Source organism: Tachysurus fulvidraco, chromosome 19 (assembly GCF_022655615.1).
Source record: "Tachysurus fulvidraco isolate hzauxx_2018 chromosome 19, HZAU_PFXX_2.0, whole genome shotgun sequence".
Taxonomy (NCBI): domain Eukaryota; kingdom Metazoa; phylum Chordata; class Actinopteri; order Siluriformes; family Bagridae; genus Tachysurus; species Tachysurus fulvidraco.
Window position 1 is genome coordinate 7,478,080 of NC_062536.1, and position 23,101 is coordinate 7,501,180.

Consider the following 23,101-nt stretch of genomic DNA (forward strand, 5'->3'; position numbering starts at 1 on the left):
CATGGATCCAGCAGTAATCCTGTTTCGTCTACATCAGGAGGACTCCCCAGTCGAGGAATATACGGAGGTATTCGTGGACCTGTGCAATCAGGTAAACTTCGACAAGAAGGCGCACAAGGATATCTTTAAGCATGGACTAAAGGACATTCTTGGAGGCCCGTGCTAACCGGCTGAGGCCCGTGCTAACCGGCTGGTCTCCAATCTAGCAGATACCCCGATGAGGTCAGCTCGGGCGGCTGGCATCCCTAAGTCGCCAGCTGGACCAGCCGGGTCGCCGGAACCGACCGGGTCGACGGAACCTGCCGGACCAACCGGGTCGACGGAACCTGATGGGCCGCCCGGGTCGACGGAACCCGCCGAACCGCCCGGGTCGACGGAACCAGATGGGCCGACCGGGTCGACGGAACCTGCCGAACCGAACGAGTTGACGGAACCTTCTGGACCAACCGGGTCGACGGAACCGGGTCGACGGAACCGGCCAGGTCGATGGAACCTGCCGAACCGCCCGGGTCGACGGAACCAGATGGGCCGACCGGGTCGACGGAACCGACCGGGTCGACGGAACCTGCCGGACCAACCGGGTCGGCGGATACCAGGAGGCCAGGGCGGCGCCGGACCGACCGAACCGAACCTGCCGGACCGACTGGGTTGACGGAACCTGCCGAACCGACCGGGTTGACAGAACCTGCCGGGTCGACGGAACCTGACGAACCGACCGGGTCGACGGAATCAGCTGAACCGACCGGGTCGGCTGAACCGACCGGGTCGACTGAACCGACCGGGTCGACAGGACCAGCCGAACCAGCCGGGTCGACGGAACCAGCCGAACTGGCCGGGTCGACCAAAATGACTGAGTCGGAGAACGCAGTCGACATGGTGACACCCAAACTTCCTGAACTCTCTGCCTGGCCTGAACCTATTTATGTTCCTGTTTTATCTGTCCTGTGTTTCGTTTCGCTGGATTTGCCAGCCCTTCTACCTCCTGTCCCGGTTTACAGGCTCAGAGCACCACCCTGGCCACCAACTTCGTTATGGTCCCTGGCTCGGCCTGCAGCACCACCCTGGTCTCTGACTCTGCCTGGTGCACCACCCTGGTCGCCAGTCCTGCTCTGGTCTCTGGTTCTGCCTCTGGCACGACCATGGTCTCCATTCCTGCTCTGGTCTCTGACTCTGCCTGCAGCACCACCTTGGTCTCCGGTCCTGCTCTGATCTCTGGCTCCGCCTCCAGCACCACCCTGGTCTCCGGTCCTGCTCTGGTCTCTGGCTCCACCTAAAGCACCACCCTGATCTCCGGTCCTGCCCTTATCTCTGGCTCCGCCTCCAGCACCACCCTGGTCTCCGGTCCTGCTCTGGTCTCTGGCTCCGCCTCCAGCACCACCCTGGTCTCCGGTCCTGCTCTGGTCTCTGGCTCCGCCTAAAGCACCACCCTGGTCTCCGGTCCTGCTCTGATCTCTGGCTCTGCCTCCAGCACCACCCCGGTCTCCGGTCCTGCTCTGGTCTCTGGCTCCGCCTCCAGCACCACCCTGGTCTCCGGTCCTGCTCTGGTCTCTGGCTCCGCCTCCAGCAACACCCTGGTCTCCGGTCCTGCTCTGGTCTCTGGCTCCGCCTCCAGCACCACCCCGGCCTCCTGCTCGGCTGGCGCCGCCACTACACGAACCCGACCCGCCCTCCCTTTAATGCTGTCATTTCCCTGCTGTTAATTGTTGACCCCGCCCACCTATCTGTTACCATGGACATTAACTACAGTCATTCTCTTCCCCAGGTGTCCTGTCTTAGTCTGTGATTGCCTCTGTCTTGTGATTGGTTCTTGTTCCCTATATCTACACTGTTTGTTCATTCCCCTGTTGTGAGTCATTGTTGGTGTTCAGCGTATCCTGTTGTCTGTTCAGCGTATCCTGTTGTCTGTTCAGCGTATCCTGTTGTCTGTTCCTGTTCCCTGTCCTGTTCCCTGTCGTGTTCCCTGTCCTGTCCTGTGTTCTGACCTGTTTTGCCTGCCTGTTTCTGTTCATTAAAATAGTAAACTGCATTTGGATCCTCACTTGCCTTTGTCTCACCATGTCACATCGTGACAGAACGACTCACCCCATGGATACAAACAATCATGATACATACAAAAGCCACAACACATTTAGTATATATTTATTTACGTGTAGGTTCACAACAACATAAAATCTAACAAAGTGTCCACAGTGTACCACACATTTGGGTTTGGACATAAAAATTTTGGTAAAAAAAGTGAATTTATTCATTATTTACAGTTTAACAGGAATGAAAAGCTACATGTATCCTATATTTAATGCAAATAAATAAAAAAAAAGATGCATGTAAAACAAATACAGTGAATACATAAAGAGCCATGAAGCATCAAAAGTGTGTCATGAATATGAAAGAAATTTATACACTGTTTGTTCATTCCCCTGTTGTGAGTCGTTGTTGGTGTTTAGCGTATCCTGTTGTCTGTTCCTGTTCACTGTCCTGTTCTGTGTTCTGACCTGTTTTGCCTGCCTGTTTCTGTTCATTAAAATAGTAAACTGCATTTGGATCCGAACTTGCCTTTGTCTCACCATGTCACATCGTGACTGTTATGAATGAAACACCTGTCTCGCCTCCCGACCACCACCAGAGGGAACCTTCTCCCGAGTTTTAGTGACTTCGGAACTACATCTCCCACACTCCAACGCTCCTGCCACAATTACTTCACCAGCTGATATAAATCACCTGCTTCCTATTTAAGCTGAACTTGAACGCCATTTCTGTGTGAATCAGCCGACTGGGACAAATTTAAAGAGGTGTGCAGTAACAGAATGTCAGAAATTAGTAAGTCTATGGACGATGTAGAGGACTTCAATTTTAAGATATGTGAAGTTCTTCAAAGTACCTCTATAGAGGTAATAGGTAAGAAGAAGGCTGGTATCAGGAAGAAAGCCGTCCCATGGTGGAATGAGGAGTGTAGTGAGGCAATTAGGAAAAGGAATAAAGCGTTTAAGAAAGTTAGAAAATCATTCAATTATAATGAATTTATTCAGTATAAAAAAACACAGGCCATAGTGAGAAGAGTAATACGGACATCTAAGAGAAATTATTGGAGGGAATTTTGCAGCAATATTGGGGAAGATATTGAAATAAATGAAGTTTAGAGTATGATAAGGAAAATGGGAGGAAAACAAAGAAATAGCAGCATTCCTGTTTTAGTATATAAAGATAAACTAGTCATATCAGACAGCAAAAAAGCAGAGGTTCTAGCAGAAACATTTACTAAAGTGCACAATAGTTCAAATCTGTTAGATGAAATGAGGAGGCATAGGGAACATATCCTGAATAAGTACCCTCAACTACTGAAAGAAAAAGGACCATCTGGATGTACTTTAGACTCAGAATTTACTCTATATGAGCTGAAGAAAGCACTTGCAGGAGTCAAACAAACTTCACCAGGAAGAGATGATATCTGTTATGAAATGGTAAAACATCTGTCAGAGTCATCATTAAGTATAATCTTAAGTCTTTTTAATAAGGTGTGGGAGTCAGGGAAGTTACCGGCTGACTGGAAGCATGGTGTTATAGTACCAATAGCAAAGCCAGGCAAAGAGCATACTCAACCAAATAATTACAGGCCCATTGCATTAACTTCAAACCTTTGCAAACTAATGGAACGTATGGTAATGAGCAGATTGGTGTATATCATCGAGAAGAATAACATTTTATCACCATATCAAAGTGGTTTTCGGAAAGGGCGAAACACTATGGACTCTGTGCTGTGTATTGAAGCTGAAATAAGAAAGGCACAAGTAAACAAAGAAGTGTTAATAGGAGTATTCTTTGATGTTGAAAAAGCTTACGACATGATGTGGAAGGAGGGACTATTAATAAAATTAGAAAAAATGAAAATACAAGGTAGAATGTATAATTGGATCAAGAACTTCCTGTTTGGAAGAACTATACAAGTTAGGGTGGGGTCTGAATTGTCTCAGATATATCAAATAGAGAATGGAACACCTCAAGGAAGTGTTAGCAGTCCCATTCTGTTTAATCTAATGATTAATGATATCTTTAATCAGATAGACACGGGGATAGGAAGATCTCTGTATGCAGATGACGGCGCACTGTGGAAAAGGGGCCGCAATGTGGGGCATGTGGAAAAGTGTATGCAGAATGCTGTTAAGAAAGTAGAAAATTGGGCTAATGAATGGGGTTTCCGTTTCTCTGTAGCAAAAACTCAGGTGATCTGTTTTACAAAAAGGAATATCAATCCAATAATGAATATTAAAATGTATGACCAGCAATTGGAGCAGGTGTCAGTAATTAGATTTCTGGGAATGTGGATGGACTCAAAATTGAATTTTAGAGCTCATATTCAGAAAATGATAGACAAAGGTAAAAAGGCGATAAATGTAATGAGGTGTTTATCAGGAGTTGAATGGGGGGCATGTCATCAGCCTCTTAAAATGATTTACTGTGCACTGATAAGAGCAGCTATTGACTATGGCAGTATGGTGTATAGTTCTGCATCTAAAACTCACCTGTTAAAGATTGAGGCAATCCAATCACAAGCTATGCGAATATGTTGTGGAGCAATAAGAACGTCTCCAATAACAGCAGTACAAGTAGAGATGGGTGAAATGCCTCTGGAAATCCGAAGGCTCAAATTAAAGATGAGATATTGGATCACTGTAAAGGGACACTTGGATAGTCATCCAGTTAAAAATGTTTTAAAGAATTGCTGGGAATATGAGTATAAAAGACTATCAAGCTTTGGATGGACTGCAAATGAGGAAGCACAGAATATGGGAATTAGTGCCATCAATATTGCTCCTTCTGTAGCAACTTCAGCAATTCCTCCTTGGCTTTTCCCTTTGCCAGTAGTCGACACTAAGCTATACAAAGACAAACATAAAGAAAGAAATATGTTGACAAATATAGCAGTACAACAATACATCGAACAGTCATATTTCAGCATATTACAAATATACACAGATGGCTCCAAAGATCCTGAATCTGGAAGAACAGCATCATTATATTCCCCAATTCAAAGTCAAAATATACAAACGCATTTCAGATCACGTATCGGTTTTTACTGCAGAGATAACAGCAATATTTCTAGCACTCCAGTGGATAGAAGAAGTACAGCCAACAAAAACAGTCATTTGTACAGATTCCCTTTCAGTTTTGAATAGCTTGCTAAGTGGAACATCAACAGCCAGACAAGATATGATCATTGAAGTGATGCAGAGTCTATTTAGAATAAGACAGTATGGAATTATGGTAAAATTCCTGCGGCTACCATCACATATGGGTGTGGAAGGAAATGAGGAGGTAGACCATCTGGCTAAACAGGCCTTAAAGCATGCAGAAATTGACATTAAAGTGTCAATGAGTAAAACAGAGGTAAAAGGGATAATTGCAAAAGAAACAAGAAAGAAATGGCAGAAGGAGTGGGATAGTGGAACAAAAGGTAGACATTTTCATCATGTTCAAGAGAACGTAGGGCTAGAAAGAAGAAAGTTTGGCAACAGGAAAGAAGATGTTTTAATGTCAAGACTGTGTCTCGGACATTGTGCATTAAATCAGGGTCTATATAAAATGGGTAAACATGAAAATGGAAATTGTGATAAGTGTGGTCAAGCAGAAACAGTAGAGCATGTACTTATAGAGTGTGATGCATATGCAGGAGCAAGAAATAAATTAATTCAAGCACTACGATCGTTTGGTATAAATGATTTCTCCCTTCGGGTTCTATTAGGAAACGAATCAAAACAGTTTAGGATATTCTAGGAATTAGTTGTTTTCTCTCACTCTCTCTTTCTCTTTCTAACGCTTATCCGAAATACCTCGGGTCACGGGGAGCCTGTGCCTATCTCAGGTGTCATCGGGCATACACCCTGGACAGAGTGCCAACCCATCGCAGGGCACACACACACTCTCATTCACTCACACACTACGGACAATTTTCCAGAGATGCCAATCAACCTACCATGCATGTCTTTGGACCGGGGGAGGAAACCAGAGTACCCGGAGGAAACCCCCGAGGCATGGGGAGAACATGCAAACTCCGCGCACACACAAGGCGGAGGCGGGAATCGAACCCCGACCCTGGAGGTGTGAGGCGAACGTGCTACCCACTAAGCCACCGTGCCCCCCAGTTGTTTTCTTAAAACAAACAAAACTGATCAATAGAATTTAACATACAGTTGTATTAATAATTATTTTATTTTATTTTATTTTATTTATTTATTTATTTATTTATTTATCTATCTATCTATCTATCTATCTATCTATCTATCTATCTATCTATCTATCTATCTATCTATCTATCTATCTATCTTCCAAACCATTATGCGCTCCACACTCCAGTCCAGTAGGTGGCGGTAAATGCACCTAAAGTTGGTTTGCCATCCGCCAATAAAAATCAGAAGAAGAAGAAGAAGATTTCTGTGTGAAGTCTCGATTAGCTGCTGCTGTCGGTCTGAGCGGTTTCCTGTCTGTGTTTTCCTGTCGTTTTGACTCTGTTTTGATTTAATTCCGTTCTATGATTGTTTGCCGCCTGCCCCGACCTCCTGCCTGTATTACTGTTTCTGATTTTTGCCTCTCCTTCGATATCGTGTCTGCTAATTCTGATCTACGCCTGTTATACCTTGAGTTTGAATTAAAGAGCGTGCAAATGGATCCTCCGTCCCATGATCTGTCATTACAGTGACAGTGTGACACTTGACAGCCCTGTATGACATCAACATTTTAACTTGCCGGCTGCAGCAAAGCAAAAATACTAATCTGCTTCTGTATGTCGGATTTCGCAAGTCTGCAGTTATGACGCATATTTTGAGCAGTAAAAAAATTAAACACGGTTTATTTTAATGTTAAAAGAGCATCATAATATTAGAATTTAGAATTACATTTTTTAAAAAACTAACTAACTAAAATAAAATACATATAACTGCACTTCAAGTGTTAACCTCCTAAAAATTGCAGATGATACTACGCTCATTGGTCTCATCCAAGATGGCGATGAGTCTGCATACCAGTAGTAGGTGACGCGGCTGGTGCTATGGTGCAGTCAGAACAGCCTAAAGCTAAACACCCACCATACTGTGGAGATGATAGTGGACTTTAGGAAAGACCCCTCAACACTACTCCCCCTCATAATATCCAACAGCCGTGTGTCATCTGTGGAGTCCTTCAAATTTCTGGGCACTACCATTTCCCAAGACCTGAAATGGGAGTGTAACATAAATCTATCATCAAAAAGACCCAGCAGAGGATGTACGTTCTAGGTCAATTAATGAAAGTATGTTCTGCCACAGGAGCTGTTGATGCTGTTCTACAATGCAGTCATTAAATCTTTCCTGTGCACATCCATCACCATCTGGCTTGGAGCAGCAACAAAACAGGACAGGATCAGACTGCAACGCCAGAAAAAATAATTGGTGTCCCCTGGAATTGGAATCGTACCATACAAAAACCAGAAACTTGGCAAACTTGGGAAAATTCACTACTGACCCTTTACACCCTGGACACAACCTCTTTCAGCTCCTCCCTTCTGGCAGGTGCTACAGAACTTTGTTTACCAAAACTGACAGACAGGAACAGTTTCTTTCCCCAGGCAATCACCCTGATCAACAACTTACCATAATTATATTATTCCTCCATAATTATTATCAGAACTGTCAGTCATCACATCATCAGTATACTGTATGTTACACACACACACACACACACACACACACACACACACACACACACACACACACACACACTACTGCTGCTGTATATTGTACAAAAAATATAATACTGCACAATACTGTTATTTGCACTACCATGCACTTCTCACACTTTATGTACATAACTGATGTCATATATTGTGTATTCATATTTAATACTCGTAATGTCTATATTGTCTCACATCATCTGTATTGTCTTGTATAGTCTGTTTTGTCTTGTATAGTCCAAGCTAAATGTATAGTATAGTGTTATTTATGTCTGTACTTTTGAGAATCACAAACAGCTGGAACCAAATTCCTTGTGTGTGTCAACACACTTGGCCAATAAACTTGATTCTGATTCTGATACTGATATTGATTAAAAAATGTATTGAATCTTTAGTGTTAATGCAAAACTTAAAATCTAAAGTACTAGTTTAGTAGTACTTCAAAAAGAGGAAGCTATAGATGTACTTACACAGACATGGTTTGATGACAGACAGTGACTCAGCTGTTTGGACATCTAGAGCAAGTTCATTCCACTACCTACAGTAGGTGCCAAATCTGATGGCATCTTCAGGAAGCCAGCGTAGTGGGGTGGGGTGGAAACATTTAGATAGAAGATAGATAGAAGCCTTTATTTCTGATGAAATGTCTCCTAGAGATGCTGAGGTCTGAGCAGAAAGGTTAGTGTTTAAGAGAGAATACGTTGAGTGTCATCCACATAGCAATGGTATGAAATACCATGTGGAATCTGTATCCACAGGCCCATATTTTATAGACTGAGTGTTTATATAAAGACGAGAAGCTGTAAATACCTCAGGGTTATTATTGTTAACAATTATTACTTAAACTTCTGACACAGTCAGTATTTGAGCTTGTAAAAAGAGGTGCAATAACTTGGGAGTTTATTTACAGGATTTAATTTTTTTCTTAAACAGAATCTTACATTCAAATAGAAAAGATGGCTCATATTTAATGGTAAGCAAATGCAGCTCAAGTGACATTAGAGCAATGCCCTGAATGTTGAAATCCATCCTCTAAAAATTACCCATTTCCACGAAGTAGTCATCCACATCCGTTGCATGATGTAATTATTTTATTTATATATCATGTCCAAAAATAGTATTAAAAAGACATTTACATCATGATACATACAAAAGCCACAACACATTTAGTATATATATTATTTACGTATAGGTTCACAACAAAATAAAATCTAACAAAGTGTCCACAGTGTACCACACATTTGGGTTTGGACATAAAAATTTTGGTAAAAAAAAGTGAATTTATTCATTATTTACAGTTTAACAAGAATGAAAAGCTACATGTATCCTATATTTAATGCAATTAAAAAAAAGGGGGCATGTAAAACAAATACAGTGAATACATAAAGAGCCATGAAGCATCAAAAGTGTGTCATGAATATGAAAGAAATTTAATAATTACAAATCAGTTAGTTTAGATTGGGTTGAAGAATATCTGCTGCATGTATGTTGTAAGCTTGCAAATTTGATATATAATGCATAATGTTGTTGTCCAGGCATGTAATATGTTACGTTTAACTTGCTCTGGAAAGCATTTCAAACAGATAGAGGATCATCTGTATACATGTTCTCAGAAGCGTCTTTAAAAGGAGTAAATGAAGATTGGACGGAGTCTGGAGCACCGCTGCTCGTGACGTTCATTATTAAAGGATGTTCTGAGCCAAGTGTCAGGCATTTCATATGTACAGGATTGCCACCAGCTCTGTGTGACTTTGAACTAAAAGAGAGAGTCACAGACATCGTAATGAGTTTGTGAAAGTACGATAAGCATTAAGGCATTTATGTTGATTTACATTTGCATTGAAACCTTACCGTCGACACATAAAAAGGACTGCTACTGCTACTGCCACCCCAAGGATTACAAGCACTACAATCCCTAGAGAGATGCCCACTGTGTCCAAACATCAACAAAACAGAGAGAGATTAATAAAGAATGACAAAGAGAAAGGGAGAGATCTGAAAATGAAGCTACTGGGAGGTTAGAAACATGCATGAAAATGAGAAGAAAGATAGTCACACATCCGGTGGTACTTACAAATTTGTTTTCGATTGTCTTTTATTTTGTCAGTGACTCCTGAAAGACAAAGACAAAGAGAGGTTGTGAAGTGGTGACTACCTGTCTAAGTGAATTAGCAAAGAAAAGCACAAGCACATCTGTCTTGTTAAAGTAACTATCACAAGAGGAATCACATATAACACTCAAACCGCAGATCCACATCAGGAGTCGATGCCGATTTGATCCGACGTGAGCTGCTAAACTGACATGTAAGATGTACAGAAACTGACAGTAGACAGAGTTTAAAGTGCTGTTTTAATCGCTTTAAAATTAACTAAATTATTTATTCATTGGTTGATGGTTCATTCCTGGCACACTGGAGACAGTGGCATGGTAGTGTTTGTTGCTACAAGTGGATCAAGAAATTGCTACAACAGAAATTTGCTATGGTGCACTTAAGAGACACCAGCATGCAATTAAGACAGACAGACAGACAAAAAACAGTACACAGTACTGTAATACGACCTGGTTGACCTCTTAATCAAAAATAAAATGAAGTACAGTAACGATTAAAAAAAAAAAAAGGAAATTTAATGTCAAGGCAATAAACTTAAAGCTGTCATTAGCTCAAACTACATATATATATCCTGTTTATAATGATCTAATGATATCCAACTAATAATTAATTTAAATTCAATTAAAAATTCTACTTCCACTAGTACTAATGTATTGAATACAATTCTGTAGATCAGAAATAGGGCAAGGCTTAAACTTTAAGCAGCTCAGTGCATAGGAGGCAAAAAAAAAAAAACTACACAATACAAACTACATGAGACAGCACTCATAATTTTATCACACACACTTGAATCCAGTCAAACACAATCACGGTTTATAAAGACTATAAAGACACTCACAACTATGTATACACTCTTTGCTACCAGCGGTTACCAAGCTCTTTCACTTTGTGATACTGACACACTTCTTTCCTTGTCTTGGGTTCCTGTTCTGCTTTCCCTATGCTGTCTGACAACTGACTTCACCATTGCATGATTTTGGATACTGAAGTTCTCTTAAGATTTTGTCTGCCGTCTTGGAAAAATACAGTTTTTTTTTTTTCTTTTACTTGCGGCTGTTCTTGTGGCCTAAAAGAACTTTTGGTCTGTATGCAGTAAACAAACTGTGGCAGACTTGGACTTCCTTAATGCGAAACAACAGCAGCAGATAGACATGATCAGTCTGCAGATAAGACAGAGTCTCTGAGCAAAACAAAATCTGTTCAATGTAATTACCATCTAACCGATAAATTGGGGCACTATAGTTTAATCATATCGTGATAAACACACTTCCTCCTGTTTCCTGACCTTTTCCTTCTGCAATTCCAACCGGCATACAATAATTCACCAGAGGGCAAGGAGATTGAAGAGAGACGCCACAGCATCAAAAGACAGAGTTATTGTTATTCATTCATTGTGATTCATTAATTTACGCCTGGGAACTATACAGCGTCGTCTTATCAAGAAGGATAAGAGGCTCACTGTGAAGTATATATTGTTCACTGTTCATATATATATATATATAGTATATATTTTGTCAGGTGGCAAACAAATAATAAAAAAAAACTAAACAGGAAAATCAAAAATAACAGTAAACTGTGATGAATAGTGTGGTATAAATTAACAGTTAACAGGAAATAGGTATGTTAGCTCGACAGGCAGGTGAGTAAGAGTAAGCAAATGTCTATGAAGGTTTGGATTGTAAGATCTATCTTTTAGTATAATAATAGTATAATAATATAATGAGGTAGTATATTATTAGTAGTATAATAATATAATGAGGAGTTGTAGTGTTTTGGTGGTGTTTGTTTCATGGATGAACAGGAAAGAGAAAGGCTAGTGAATAGTACATTTAATTAGCATTTACACTGATCAGCCATACTAGTAAAACCACTGACCACAAGTGAATAACATTTTCTTGTTTTAATGGCATCTGTCAAGGGGTGTTATATATTAGATAGCAGTCAGTTCTTGAAGTTGATGTGTTTGGAAGGAAGTGGGGAAAAAGGGTGAAAAGGGTCCCATTATGATAGCTAGATGAACAGGATTAGAGCATCTCCAAAATAGCAGGTCTTGTGGGATGTTCATGTATGCAGTGATTACTACGGTACCTACCAAAGGTGGCAAAGGAAGGATAACTGGTGAACATAGTTGCCCAAGGCTCACTGACACAGATTGGGAGCAAAGAATAACCTCTCTTATTCAATCCAAGAGCAGAGATACTGTAGCACTAATTGCTGTAAAAGTTAATGCTGGCTATGAATAAAGGTTTGAGAACCATAGTGTATCTCATCTTGCTGAATGTGGGGCCGTGTAGCCACAGACCAGTCAGAGAGCTCATGAGGTTTACCATGAAAGTGCCCACAATGACATCAGAACTGAGCATGGACCAATGGAAGAAGGCAGCCTGGTCTGATGAATCATGTTTTCTTCTACATATTTATGTTGTTTTCCTGGAGAAGAGATGCAATGTTCTGTTGAGAACACTCGGTTCCTGCAGTCATGTAGATGTTACTTTGACGCATATCACCTACCTAAACATTGTTGCAGACCAAGTACACTCCTTTATGGCAACAGTACTTCCTAATGACCTCTTTGAGCAAGATAATGCACCCTGACAACCTGCAGAAATTGATATGCGGAGCTTGACAATATAAGGCTGGTGGTTTTAATGTTATGGCTGATATATTGTGTATATAATACAAAGTGACATATGAACCGGTCTAGATTCCACTTGAGAGAAAAGAATAATAATTTAATAGATTATGATGCCAATTTTCAGCTGTTAAACCTGGATAAAGAACAGCTATATATGCTGGGAATTTATGCTGACCATATCCTGTGGTAATGAGGCTGCTAGATGTGGACATAGTGATCAGTATTTCTTTCTCAGTCGTGGATGAAGATGTAATTCTAGCTGTAATGGGTGTGGTCACAGATGTCTCCTCCATTGTTGTGGTCCTCTGATAGGTTTGGTACGATGTCTGCGACGTTGTGGTAGCTTTGTGTGTTGTTGTGAACACAGTTTTTCCTGTCATGGGAGTGTATCATACAAAAAAAATATCAGCAACTCCCCATGCAAACAGACACAAACACACACATACAGCACAGACATCCACACACCCATACAGTTTCTTACACCATACATACCATTTGTTGTGCTTTGTCCTTTTTCCTTCATGCCAGTTACCTTCTGTGTTAGACTGGACTGTGACGGAGAGACAGATGGAGTCGGTCCGACTAATTCTATAATATAACATTCGACATGAGTCAGAATTAAAATGTGCTCGGACAGCCATTAGAAACATTTTTGTAATTTTGTATAGAGTATGTTTCATTGAAATAAAGCTAAAATCAGAAAGAGATGTGCATGCAGAAATACATGAAAATAACTGATCTGACACCATGGCCCGTATTTCTGAAAATCCGTAGTGCAAGGCATTGCTCTGCTCCTAGTGATGGAATTCTAAGCAAATTCTTAGAAATGTGGGTGTTTTCTCTTAAAATTAAAGAGAAGATCCTAGTAAAGATAAAAGTTATTCATAAAGCATCTTAACCCTTAAAAAGGCTCATTAGATCAAAAAGTCTTATAAGTAGGAAGTGGGACTTTTAAGAGTTTCTTTAGTGGAGGAGAGAATGGCTTAAAGGGGACGAGTGAGAAGAAATGTGTTACATACAATATTTTGTAATGATAACGAGTTAAGAAGATACTACAGATTAGATCATGTGGGGATTATTTCTGTAATCAAACAGTCTTCAAAAGAATGCGTCATTCGTAGTAACGGGTTTTGCCCAATCTCCTCTCTAAAATAAAAGCTGATTTGTGCTGAATCACTCTTAAGATAACATTCCTAGTTAGAATTTCTTAAGATAAAGCAGAATCTTTATGAATACGGGCCACAAATTGAAATCCAAACCAAATGTCAAAGAAAGGTAGACAATTTATAAAACAAAGCATAGGATATTTTTATTAACGTCAGTCTGTCTAAAAGTTTATAAAGCTTACTAGCTAAATATGATTTCATCACTCAGGGAAACAATCTTATGCTTTGATGAATTGTTGCCATAGTGAAATAGGCATTGCCTAAATAATACATTTTCACATTTGGGGTTAAGAGACACGATGTGTAGCATCTGATATTTAAATGATATTAGAACACCGGGAGCAGCCTTAAGGTCAAGGGAGTCCAATCTTCACTTGAAATCCTAGTGTAGGCCAGTGTATGTCGAGACAGGACATTAAAGACATAGAGTATGTGCTAAATAAAAGCTTAACACTTTTTAAAAGTCTGTCAATCATCTGTCTAACTGCTGAAGACAACATGTGAGTATCTACACAGATCAGCGTGTATTCTGTCTACTGTAATACTATATATATATTTATATACCAATTGTGATATTGTGCCAACCTGAGACTGCATTGTTGTGGATTGATATACACACACTATTATACACCACTGTAAGCAAATGTATGAGGTCACTTACGTATGCATACTAGAGGTGGAATGTTCCTCCATGTGTTATTTTCACATTTAAAAAGGTTGGAGGATCCAACTTTTCTGGAGTATCCTTCTGTACAGTTCATGCGGAACCTGTGAGTGACATTTTTCACTATCTTTGCATTTTTGATCTCTGGAGGATCCCGACAATTTCCTAATACAAAAAAAAAAGGAATAAAACATTTCAAACACTGATACAGCCTCAAGCGCACACACACACACACACACACACACACACACACTGAGATAATATTATGATTTATGAATATGCAATAAGCAGACAGTTAGATAAAAAGGTCTATTATATATACACACACAACATTTCTCAAGGTCCTTCAGGTAAAACTGTAGTGTTGTAAGTAAGTAAGTAAGTAAAGTTTATTTATATAGCACCTTTCACAGATAGAATCACAAAGTGCTTTATAAAATATAACAATAAAACTTAAAAGTACAATAAAACAATCTTACAAAGTAAAAAGAGAAATTTATAGAGATGATAAAACTTCAATTTTAAAATAATAAAACACACTACAACAGAGATGAAACCATAAAAGCCCAATCAGCTAAGCTGTCATAAAGTGAGAATAGTGTAGGTATGATGACTGGGGTACAAAGAAGGACTGCAACAAACAAAGAAACCCAAATATATATTATGATGGTGTTCCTAATAAAGTGGCTGGTGAATACAAACATATTTATTTGTCTTTACATGAGAATTTGCTTCGAATTAAAATTACAATGTTATTTGTCACGTACGTAACCATACGCATTACGCCACATAGTGAAATGCTTTTGCACTGTTTGTGAAAACAAAAATTAACAAAGAAGTGCTTTGTTCAATCCAGAACAAAGAAGTGCACATTTGCTCTGGATTAAGATTCACAATAGAAATAGAAAACAGAGCCTTACAAAAGTACAAAATACAAAAAACTGAGAGATGACAATATAAAAACCAAAACCAATAAAAAAAGTGTTTTCTTTAAACTTCCTTATCTAAATAACACCACAACATACTGTAGTCAAGTCTATGTCAACATTTGCTCTGCTGTTCTGTGAAGTTCAGATCACTTTAAAAACAAAACCAAATATTATCAAAAGACAGAAAAACATTGTACCCATTAAATTTGTACCCATAATATTGCCATAAAGGAAAAAGCCAAAAGTTAAAAGGAGATTACATTGTCTCCTCGGTTGACATGCTCAAGTTTATATAATCACACATGGGCAGTCGTGGCCTAATGGTTAGAGAGTCTGATTCGTAACCCAAAGGTTGTGGGTTCGAGTCTCAGGCTGGCCACGATTGAGGTGCCCTTGAGCAAGGCACCGAACCCCCCCAACTGCTCCCCGGGCGCCGCAGCATAAATGGCTGCCCACTGCTCCGGGTGTGTGTTCACGGTGTGTGTGTGTGTGTGTGTGTGTGTGTGTGTGTGTGTGTGTGTGTGTGTGTGTGTGTGTGTGTGTGCACTTTGGATGGGTCAAATGCAGAGAACGAATTCTGAGTATGGGTCACAGTACTTAGCCGTATGTCACGTCACTTTAGATTTAAGCATTAATTCTGTACATAAGAAAACAGTAATTAAATTGACATGATTGATAATGAGAGGCATGAGAGCTCCTGATAATATTCTTAATATAATATTATATAATTTATATAATATTATATATTATATAATTATATAATTATATAATATTCACGGTGTGTGTGTGTTCACTGCTGTGTGTGTGTACTTCGGATGGGTTAAATGCAGAGAACAAATTCTGAGTCACCGTACTTAGCCGTATGTCACGTCACTTTCACGTCACGTCACATCATTTCCTGGAATCATATCACACCACATAGCTTTGTTACTTGATAACCTGTTTGTACATTGCCTGACCTTTAGCCTTATATGACAATCTGAATTAGTTTGTAGCTGCCAGTCTCATTTAATTCCCCATTAATATCATTTTACTATTGTCTGACATACAGACACATTTCTACATTTAATACAAAAACATTTTATTGCTGCATTTTAATGAAGTTTTAATGAAGTTAAAATTTAACAAAGTTCACTGGACAGTTTCATTGACAGTTGGATACTTTTGGCAACATGAGCAACATCGACTACTGGAGACTAGATGTGGGTATGGAGCGACTTGCTAAATATAGAGCGACTTGGTATAGCATCTGAATTTGTACACAGATGCACAAATCTCCTTCAAGACTGTTCTATTTTAACTGTGAGAAAAGAAATTTGTTTTCAAGTGAAATATTAGTAGTGCCATCCATTTTAACGTTATTACTATGCCAATGGTAGCCTACTGGTGGCTGGTGACTTGCAGCAATTAAATCAACGGATGTGTGAACGTAGCTGAAGGCTTCCCATGGCCTACATGGTCTACGCCACTGTTTATAAACATGAGCACTCGCCTTTCACTCAGATTTAAGGTGTTTCCCATATATTTGGTTAGAGTTGCATTAACAAAGTGAGCACACTGAGTGTCTTAGATGGTGCAACATGGTCTTGCACAACATGGCATAGCACATTTAACCTATGGAAGCTTGTAAAATAAATATGAGGTCACTGCACTGTGACAAAAATCAACCCCAGCACTGACCAATTTACCGAGTCAGATAGTCAGTGACTTCAACAATTTACCACATCCTTTTTACTATGTATTCTATAGAAGATTCAGAATGAAGTAACACAGAGTGATTCAAGCTATGTGCCATTTCAGGCTCATTATTAAATCCACAGTAAAAACTTGTTTCTTGGAAGCTGTAGGAAAGTGCAATGTGGTGTTTAATTAAACGGCTGGAGATGTATGGTGTACCAGTTTTTGTATGGTGTACCAGTATTTGTATGGCGTTTTTGATAAAGTTTTATGCTTCAACTTCAAATTTTGATTAGAGTGAAAGATTGAACTGTTAATTAACTGAGTGAATGATGGACACAATACCTTGTTGTGTTGTCAAGTGAAGAAAGTGAAAGTGTCCCATTTCATGTCAATTTCCATTCAATTCTGAGATGGTATTAGTAAAAGCTGTGCAAGCAAAAATTTTTCCTGTACGAGCTACACTTTGCAAGCTTCCTTAACTGACCACATCATTTCCTCTGTATATATAAGAAGATCCTACTTTGTATACTCCTTAAATGTTGCATGCAAATGTATAATGCAGAACTACAACCTGAACAGAAAACAGAGCTACTGACCAGCATAAACAACGTGATACTTTCATGCTCAACAAAGAGCGTATTTATTTATATAATTTATAAATTAAAGGGGGAGGGCCTCCAGGGTCGGGGTTCGATTCCCGCCTCCACCTTGTGTGTGCGGAGTTTGCATGTTCTCCCTGTGCCTTGGGGGTTTCCTCCGGGTACTCCGGTTTCCTCCCCCGGTCCAAAGACATGCATGGTAGGTTGATTGGCATCTCTGGAAAATTGTCCGTAGTGTGTGCGTGAATGAGAGTGTGTGTGCGCCCTGCGATGGGTTGGCACTCCGTCCAGGGTGTATCCCGCCTTGATGCCCCACGACGCCTGAGATAGGCACAGGTTCCCCATGACCCGAGAAGTTCGGATAAGCGGTAGAAGATGGGAGAGTGAGTAAATTAAAGGTACACAAATCTATGCTGAAAAAGTCAGCATGATCTGTTGAACAATATAGTTTCCCAAGTCAAGACTAACTAAACCTGAGGTAGAGTCTGGCAGTGAAAGAGTAAACAAATATAACTAGATGAATATTGAGATATAGAGTATATTTAGATAGAATTGTAATTCCGCCATGAGGCAGCTTTAAGAGTTGTACTGACTGTAACTCATTGCACATGCAACTGATTTTTTAAAAAATTTGGATTCTAATGTAAACATAAATATATATTTGATTTGCAGTGGTACAGCTGGGGGACACAGACTAATTTACTGATGATTAAAATCTACTATAATAATAAAAGTACAGCAGTCAAAGTGCCCCTTAAAGAGAAATCAGTACAGAGGTGGCCCTTCACACCAATAAGGGTAGTGGTGGCTCAAACAGCATTAGAGGCTCAGGGTTCAAGCCTCAGCACTGCCAAGCCACCACTGTTGGGTCCTTGAGCAAGGCCATTAACCCTCATAGCTCCAGCGGTGCTTTATCATGACTGACCCTGTGCTCTGCCCCCAACTTCCAAAGTCGAAATATGTGAAGAAAGAACTTCACTGTGCTGTAATGTATATGTGACAAAATAAAAGCTTCTATTCTACAACAGAGTCTTTCTGTCAAATTAATTTAAGCATCTAATGCTTAGATCATAATGCACTTATTAACATGCGTGTCAAGTTACAGTATCCGGTAACAAGTAGTCAGTCAAAACACGCAGCTCACACTTTCATTGTGATAGTAGATAGAAGTCTTTCTTAAATCTGTCTAGTTTGTGTCATGCCAGAACACCTTTGATGTTGATGTAATGTAGATTGTCTATATATTTTCATGTTTCATGTTCAACAGGACAATATAAGAGCTTCAGAATCATGTCTGGTGATTTACCTGTTGTGTGCTTTCTGAACATTTAGTGTGCTCAGTCGCTTTATAGGAAAAGGAAAACAGGTGCAAGCGCTTACATATACGTTAGAATGCTGCACCTTTATATTAAATCCTTCTGTAGTGAATAAAAAGTAGAAGAAAAATCCACCAATCACTTGCACCAGTCTTTCACTATCACAGTGCTAAACTTCACAGTGGTCAGATCCCTATCTCACCAGATCTGAAACACTTCAACTAGCACTTCCTTCTATTTAAACACTTCAACTAGCACTTCCTTCCTTTTAAAAAATAAATAAATAAATGAAAGAAAAAAAAGAACAGTGATTTAGGCTTTTGGTATCTTAAGTCTGTAACTTAGTTAACCTGCACTTTTGTACATCACTCTGGATAAGGGGCATCTTCCAAATGCTGTAAATGTAAATGTTTTTAATTTGCTGAAATGGAAACTGCCTTTACTTTTCTTTATGTTATCACTGGGCAGCAGGATCATATCATAATCTTATGCTGACTGTTATTGTAGCAGCAGGGTGAAGCTTCCTCTCATCTTATTCAGAATATCTGTGCATTGTCCAAAGAAAATGTACCAAAATGTAAAAAAAACAAAAAAAAAAACCAAAAAAAAAACCCATGAAAGACAAACAACGAAGTTTAGATGCGGTTAATAGAATGTGGCATTCAGAATTAGTACCAAGATTAGTGTTTGGACAAATTGACATAAACGTAGAAAAATAGTGGTATAACTATTCTTATAATAATAATAATAAAATATAACATCTTATAACATATAAATAAAATAATAAAATATAAAGAAGTCAGAACTTCTTAAAAAATAAGTTAATTGGTTATATTATGGTTGGGAAAATTCCACCAGCTAAAAATATCGGCAAAAGCAGAAAGTTAGGGTTTCCCCCTAAACCTTCCATGACCATGACTGTTGTAGAAACAATAGAACACTTTTCCAGTAAACAGTATTTAAAGTGTTAAGGTTTTTGGCAGTTAGACCTGCAGGTACAGTGAAAGCATCCCCTGATCCCATTGTAACATCAACTCGCTGCAAGCATTTACCTGTTGCTCCTGTTGTAATGTCAGGTATGTTTCGTCTACAAATACTGTATTTTATAATAAACTATATGAGAGATTGATTTTAGGACATATTCAACAAAAAGATCACAATAGTTTACTAGCTGCCCTATTTCGGTTTTAACTAGATAAAATAAGCACTAGATTAATTATTAAGCTGATTAAAATGTATGAGAGATAACATTATTTGATTGGTTTTATGTAATAAACAAGACAAATTTGTAATTATATTTCAATTAGCACCAAGTTGCCTAATTTTAGGCTGGCGCCTAATGTATTAATGTTAGTGTTAATTTATTTATAATTAAAAAAAAAGATTTTTCTGTAACATTATTGTAGGCTATTGTCTAGCACTGGAGTCACATGCATTTAATATTCACCATTCAGTACTTTGTTTATTTAAACTATTATTATTATGATACTGAATTGTCATGTTTAAGTCTAGTAAGGATGAATTTTCCTTTTGCAGAAAAAACATAGCTGACTGAAGACATTTTTTGCTGAAATATAAACAAAAACTGCTCAGATGATATGCACTCTGTAACCACTTTTTGGGTCAAAAGACTTTTTTGGGTCAAGACTTTTTGGGTCAAAACAACACACAATGTTATAATGGACATATATTATTCAGGACAATGTTATAATATTTTAAGGATGATGAAAGTTTTATCTCACAGTTCACTTTATATCTACAGATTTTGGAGTCATCTATGAAATTGTAAATGACTGTAAATAGCATTAAGAATGTGGTGCAATTCATGACTTACCATCTCCACCGGTGATGATGGAACATTCGGATATGATGAAGATGAAGGTCAGTGTGGATGCGCGCATATCCAGTGTGTCCAAGTTGTCTGAGCTGAATGTCCTCATAGAGCTTTCTACACATTTTAAGAAGTACACTGATGTGGCATTGTGTGTGTGTGTGTGTGTGTGTGTGTGTGTGTGTGTGTGTGTGTGTGTGTGTGTGTGTGTGTGTGTGTGGTTGTGTGCGCGCGCTCGCCTTTCTGACTGTGCGCGAAGGAAAAAACTTTCACTTTCTCTTTGGTAACGCGAGCTTGTACTCTTGGATTAAAAACAAACACGACGCTCCTTCTTTGAAATTCATTTTTAGAATAAGTTTCTCTGTAATGAGATCCAAGTCCACACACACACACACACACACACACACACACACACACACACACACACACACACACACACACACACACACACACACACACACACACACACACACACTAATTAAGGCATAACTGGCAATGCAATGGAATATACTGAGCAAAACTAGTCTAGACTCAACACGCAGTCAACACGGCTTACTTCGATGATTATTTATTTCCTACCTCGAGTCTGGTAGTGTGTTTATTATGACAGCACCGGAAAATACCTGTAGCCGAGAGCGCCGGATATTACTGATGAGATATACAGGAACATGTGAACGCGGCTTCCGTTATTACACACGTCACCAGCTTTTATTTCTGGGTTGGCGTTGCGTTTTGTTGTTGCTTTTCTCTCTCTTTTTTTTTGTTGCGTTTTTTTTGTTGTTGTTGTTGCTTTTCTCTCTCTCTTTTTGTAAAAATTGTTATTTATTTATTTATTTGTTTGTTTGTTTGTTTGTTTGTTTATTTTATTGCATTTAAATTTTAAATGTTTTATTTTATTAAATTTTATAAAATGTTTATTTTATTAAATGCTATTTATTTGTTTGTTTGTTTAATTTAATTTAATTTAATTTAATTTAATTTAATTTAATTTAATTTAATTTAATTTAATTTAATTTAATCATTCATTCATTCATTCATTCATTCATTCATTTTCTACCGCTTATCCGAACTTCTCGGGGGGCACGGTGGCTTAATTTAATTTAATTTAATTTAATTTTATGTAATTTTTAAGTAGAACTATTACTTGTCTTGTGTGAAATGAAATCCAGTTTTTTTCACTGCTTGTTATTTTATCATCATGACGTTTTTAATTATTGTTTTTTTTATTATTATTCAATATTCCCTCAAAATTTTAAACCATAATGTTATAAACAGTTACGTTTGCCAAACAATGCTTGGTTTTTATTTATTTACATTATTACATTATATAAAACTCTTCTTACCAAAGCCAAAAAAGGAGTTGTTGGGTTTTGGGTACCTTAATTTAATTGTGATTGTGACGTCACACTCCACAGTAGAGGTTAATAGCATCAGGTTGTGTGTGTGCAGAGTATCACATCTATATGTTTAGCTGCCGATGGACCGAGTGATGAGAAAGGTGGGAGAGGTGTGATCATATGGGCAAGCAGTGTCAAGAAGCTTTTATAATCATTTCAACCATACTAACACAATACATAAATAGAACAACGTAGCCTAGTGCAAAAAGTGCAAGACAAAACAAGATCAAACAGACAATAAAATTTCACAAATACTAATCTGTTTGCTTGCAAAATATTGTGTCTCTCAATACCTCATTACAACTGCACGGTTAATAAAGCATTTCATTTTTTATTTTGTGGTTCTTTCATAAGATTACTGAATTAACTGTGAAATTTTTTTGTCTGCATGCTCTAGTCTTGTCTTGCACTGTTTGCACTAGGTTACACACTATGCACTACTTTACGTGGCTAGCTTAATTTACTTTTGAGTGTTTTTATGTACCTCTGTGTTTTTGTGTTGCACCAAAATGGTCCCTGGAGAACGTTGTTTTATTTCACTATGTATTATGTTAAAATATATGATCGAAATGATTATAAAAGCTTCTTGAACTGCTTGCCCAGTATGTGAATCACACCTCTTCCACCTTTTTCATCACTCTGTCTATCAGCAGCTATTTTTAGATGTTTCTGTGGTCAACACAAATACTCTTCCTGTCCATAGTGTGATATATGGGCTTGACGGCTTGGTGCAGTGTTATAACTGTTATAAACAAATGAGAATTAATGAGAATAACTGGTTTAGATAGTAGGATTATAGATAGCTTTAACTGGAATGATCTAAAATCTTTTAATCAAATTAATGTTAATCTTTGAGATCTATTTCAGCCTGCTTGAACAGGATGTCTTCACTTGGAGGGTGTACACGAGTAAATAGATTCAGATTTATTGTCACATTAAAACACATTTACAACTGCATTTATTCGTAAGATTTTTTTTTAAAGAAAGCAAAAAACAACTCATAATTTACATTAATTTGCTCTCCTATTCAGCTCCAGAGCACCTTGAAAGAAGCAGTGTGTGCCGGCACAGGCT

The 23,101-nt window shown here is 38.7% G+C and overlaps 1 protein-coding gene and 1 long non-coding RNA gene across 5 annotated transcripts; one reads left to right on the top strand and one right to left on the bottom strand.

Annotated features, from left to right (window-relative positions):
• Positions 1-8,772: 8,772 nt before the first annotated feature.
• On the bottom strand, positions 8,773-21,350 carry il15ra (interleukin 15 receptor subunit alpha). 4 transcript variants are annotated; one of them, XM_027153956.2, is made up of 8 exons: positions 21,210-21,349; positions 20,634-20,991; positions 14,273-14,440; positions 12,938-13,033; positions 12,621-12,818; positions 9,774-9,812; positions 9,551-9,629; positions 8,773-9,455 (listed from the first exon to the last, which is right to left on the bottom strand). In XM_027153956.2, exons 2-8 carry the CDS (start codon positions 20,737-20,739, stop codon positions 9,275-9,277), a joined length of 867 nt encoding a protein of 288 aa, XP_027009757.1. In that variant the 5' UTR covers positions 20,740-20,991; positions 21,210-21,349; the 3' UTR covers positions 8,773-9,274. The 4 variants fall into 4 exon arrangements, with proteins under 4 accessions (XP_027009757.1, XP_027009758.1, XP_047660115.1 ...); XM_027153957.2 differs by having other exon boundaries at positions 21,254-21,304; XM_047804159.1 differs by lacking the exon at positions 21,210-21,349 and adding an exon at positions 21,187-21,201.
• On the top strand, positions 19,802-21,098 carry LOC125139631. The gene is made up of 2 exons (XR_007138687.1): positions 19,802-19,875; positions 20,562-21,098. It is a non-coding gene; the product is annotated as an uncharacterized LOC125139631 (long non-coding RNA).
• Positions 21,351-23,101: the final 1,751 nt, after the last annotated feature.

Excerpts from the sequence above, each read along its gene's own strand:
- il15ra (XM_027153956.2), bottom strand. The coding sequence starts at position 20,739 with ATGAGGACATTCAGCTCAGACAACTTGGACACACTGGATATGCGCGCA. Across the intron at positions 13,034-14,272 it reads TCCACCTCTAGTATGCATAC|AATTAGTCGGACCGACTCCA; the intron begins GTAAGTGACCTC and ends GTTATATTATAG. Across the intron at positions 12,819-12,937 it reads AGGACAAAGCACAACAAATG|GAAAAACTGTGTTCACAACA; the intron begins GTATGTATGGTG and ends CTCCCATGACAG.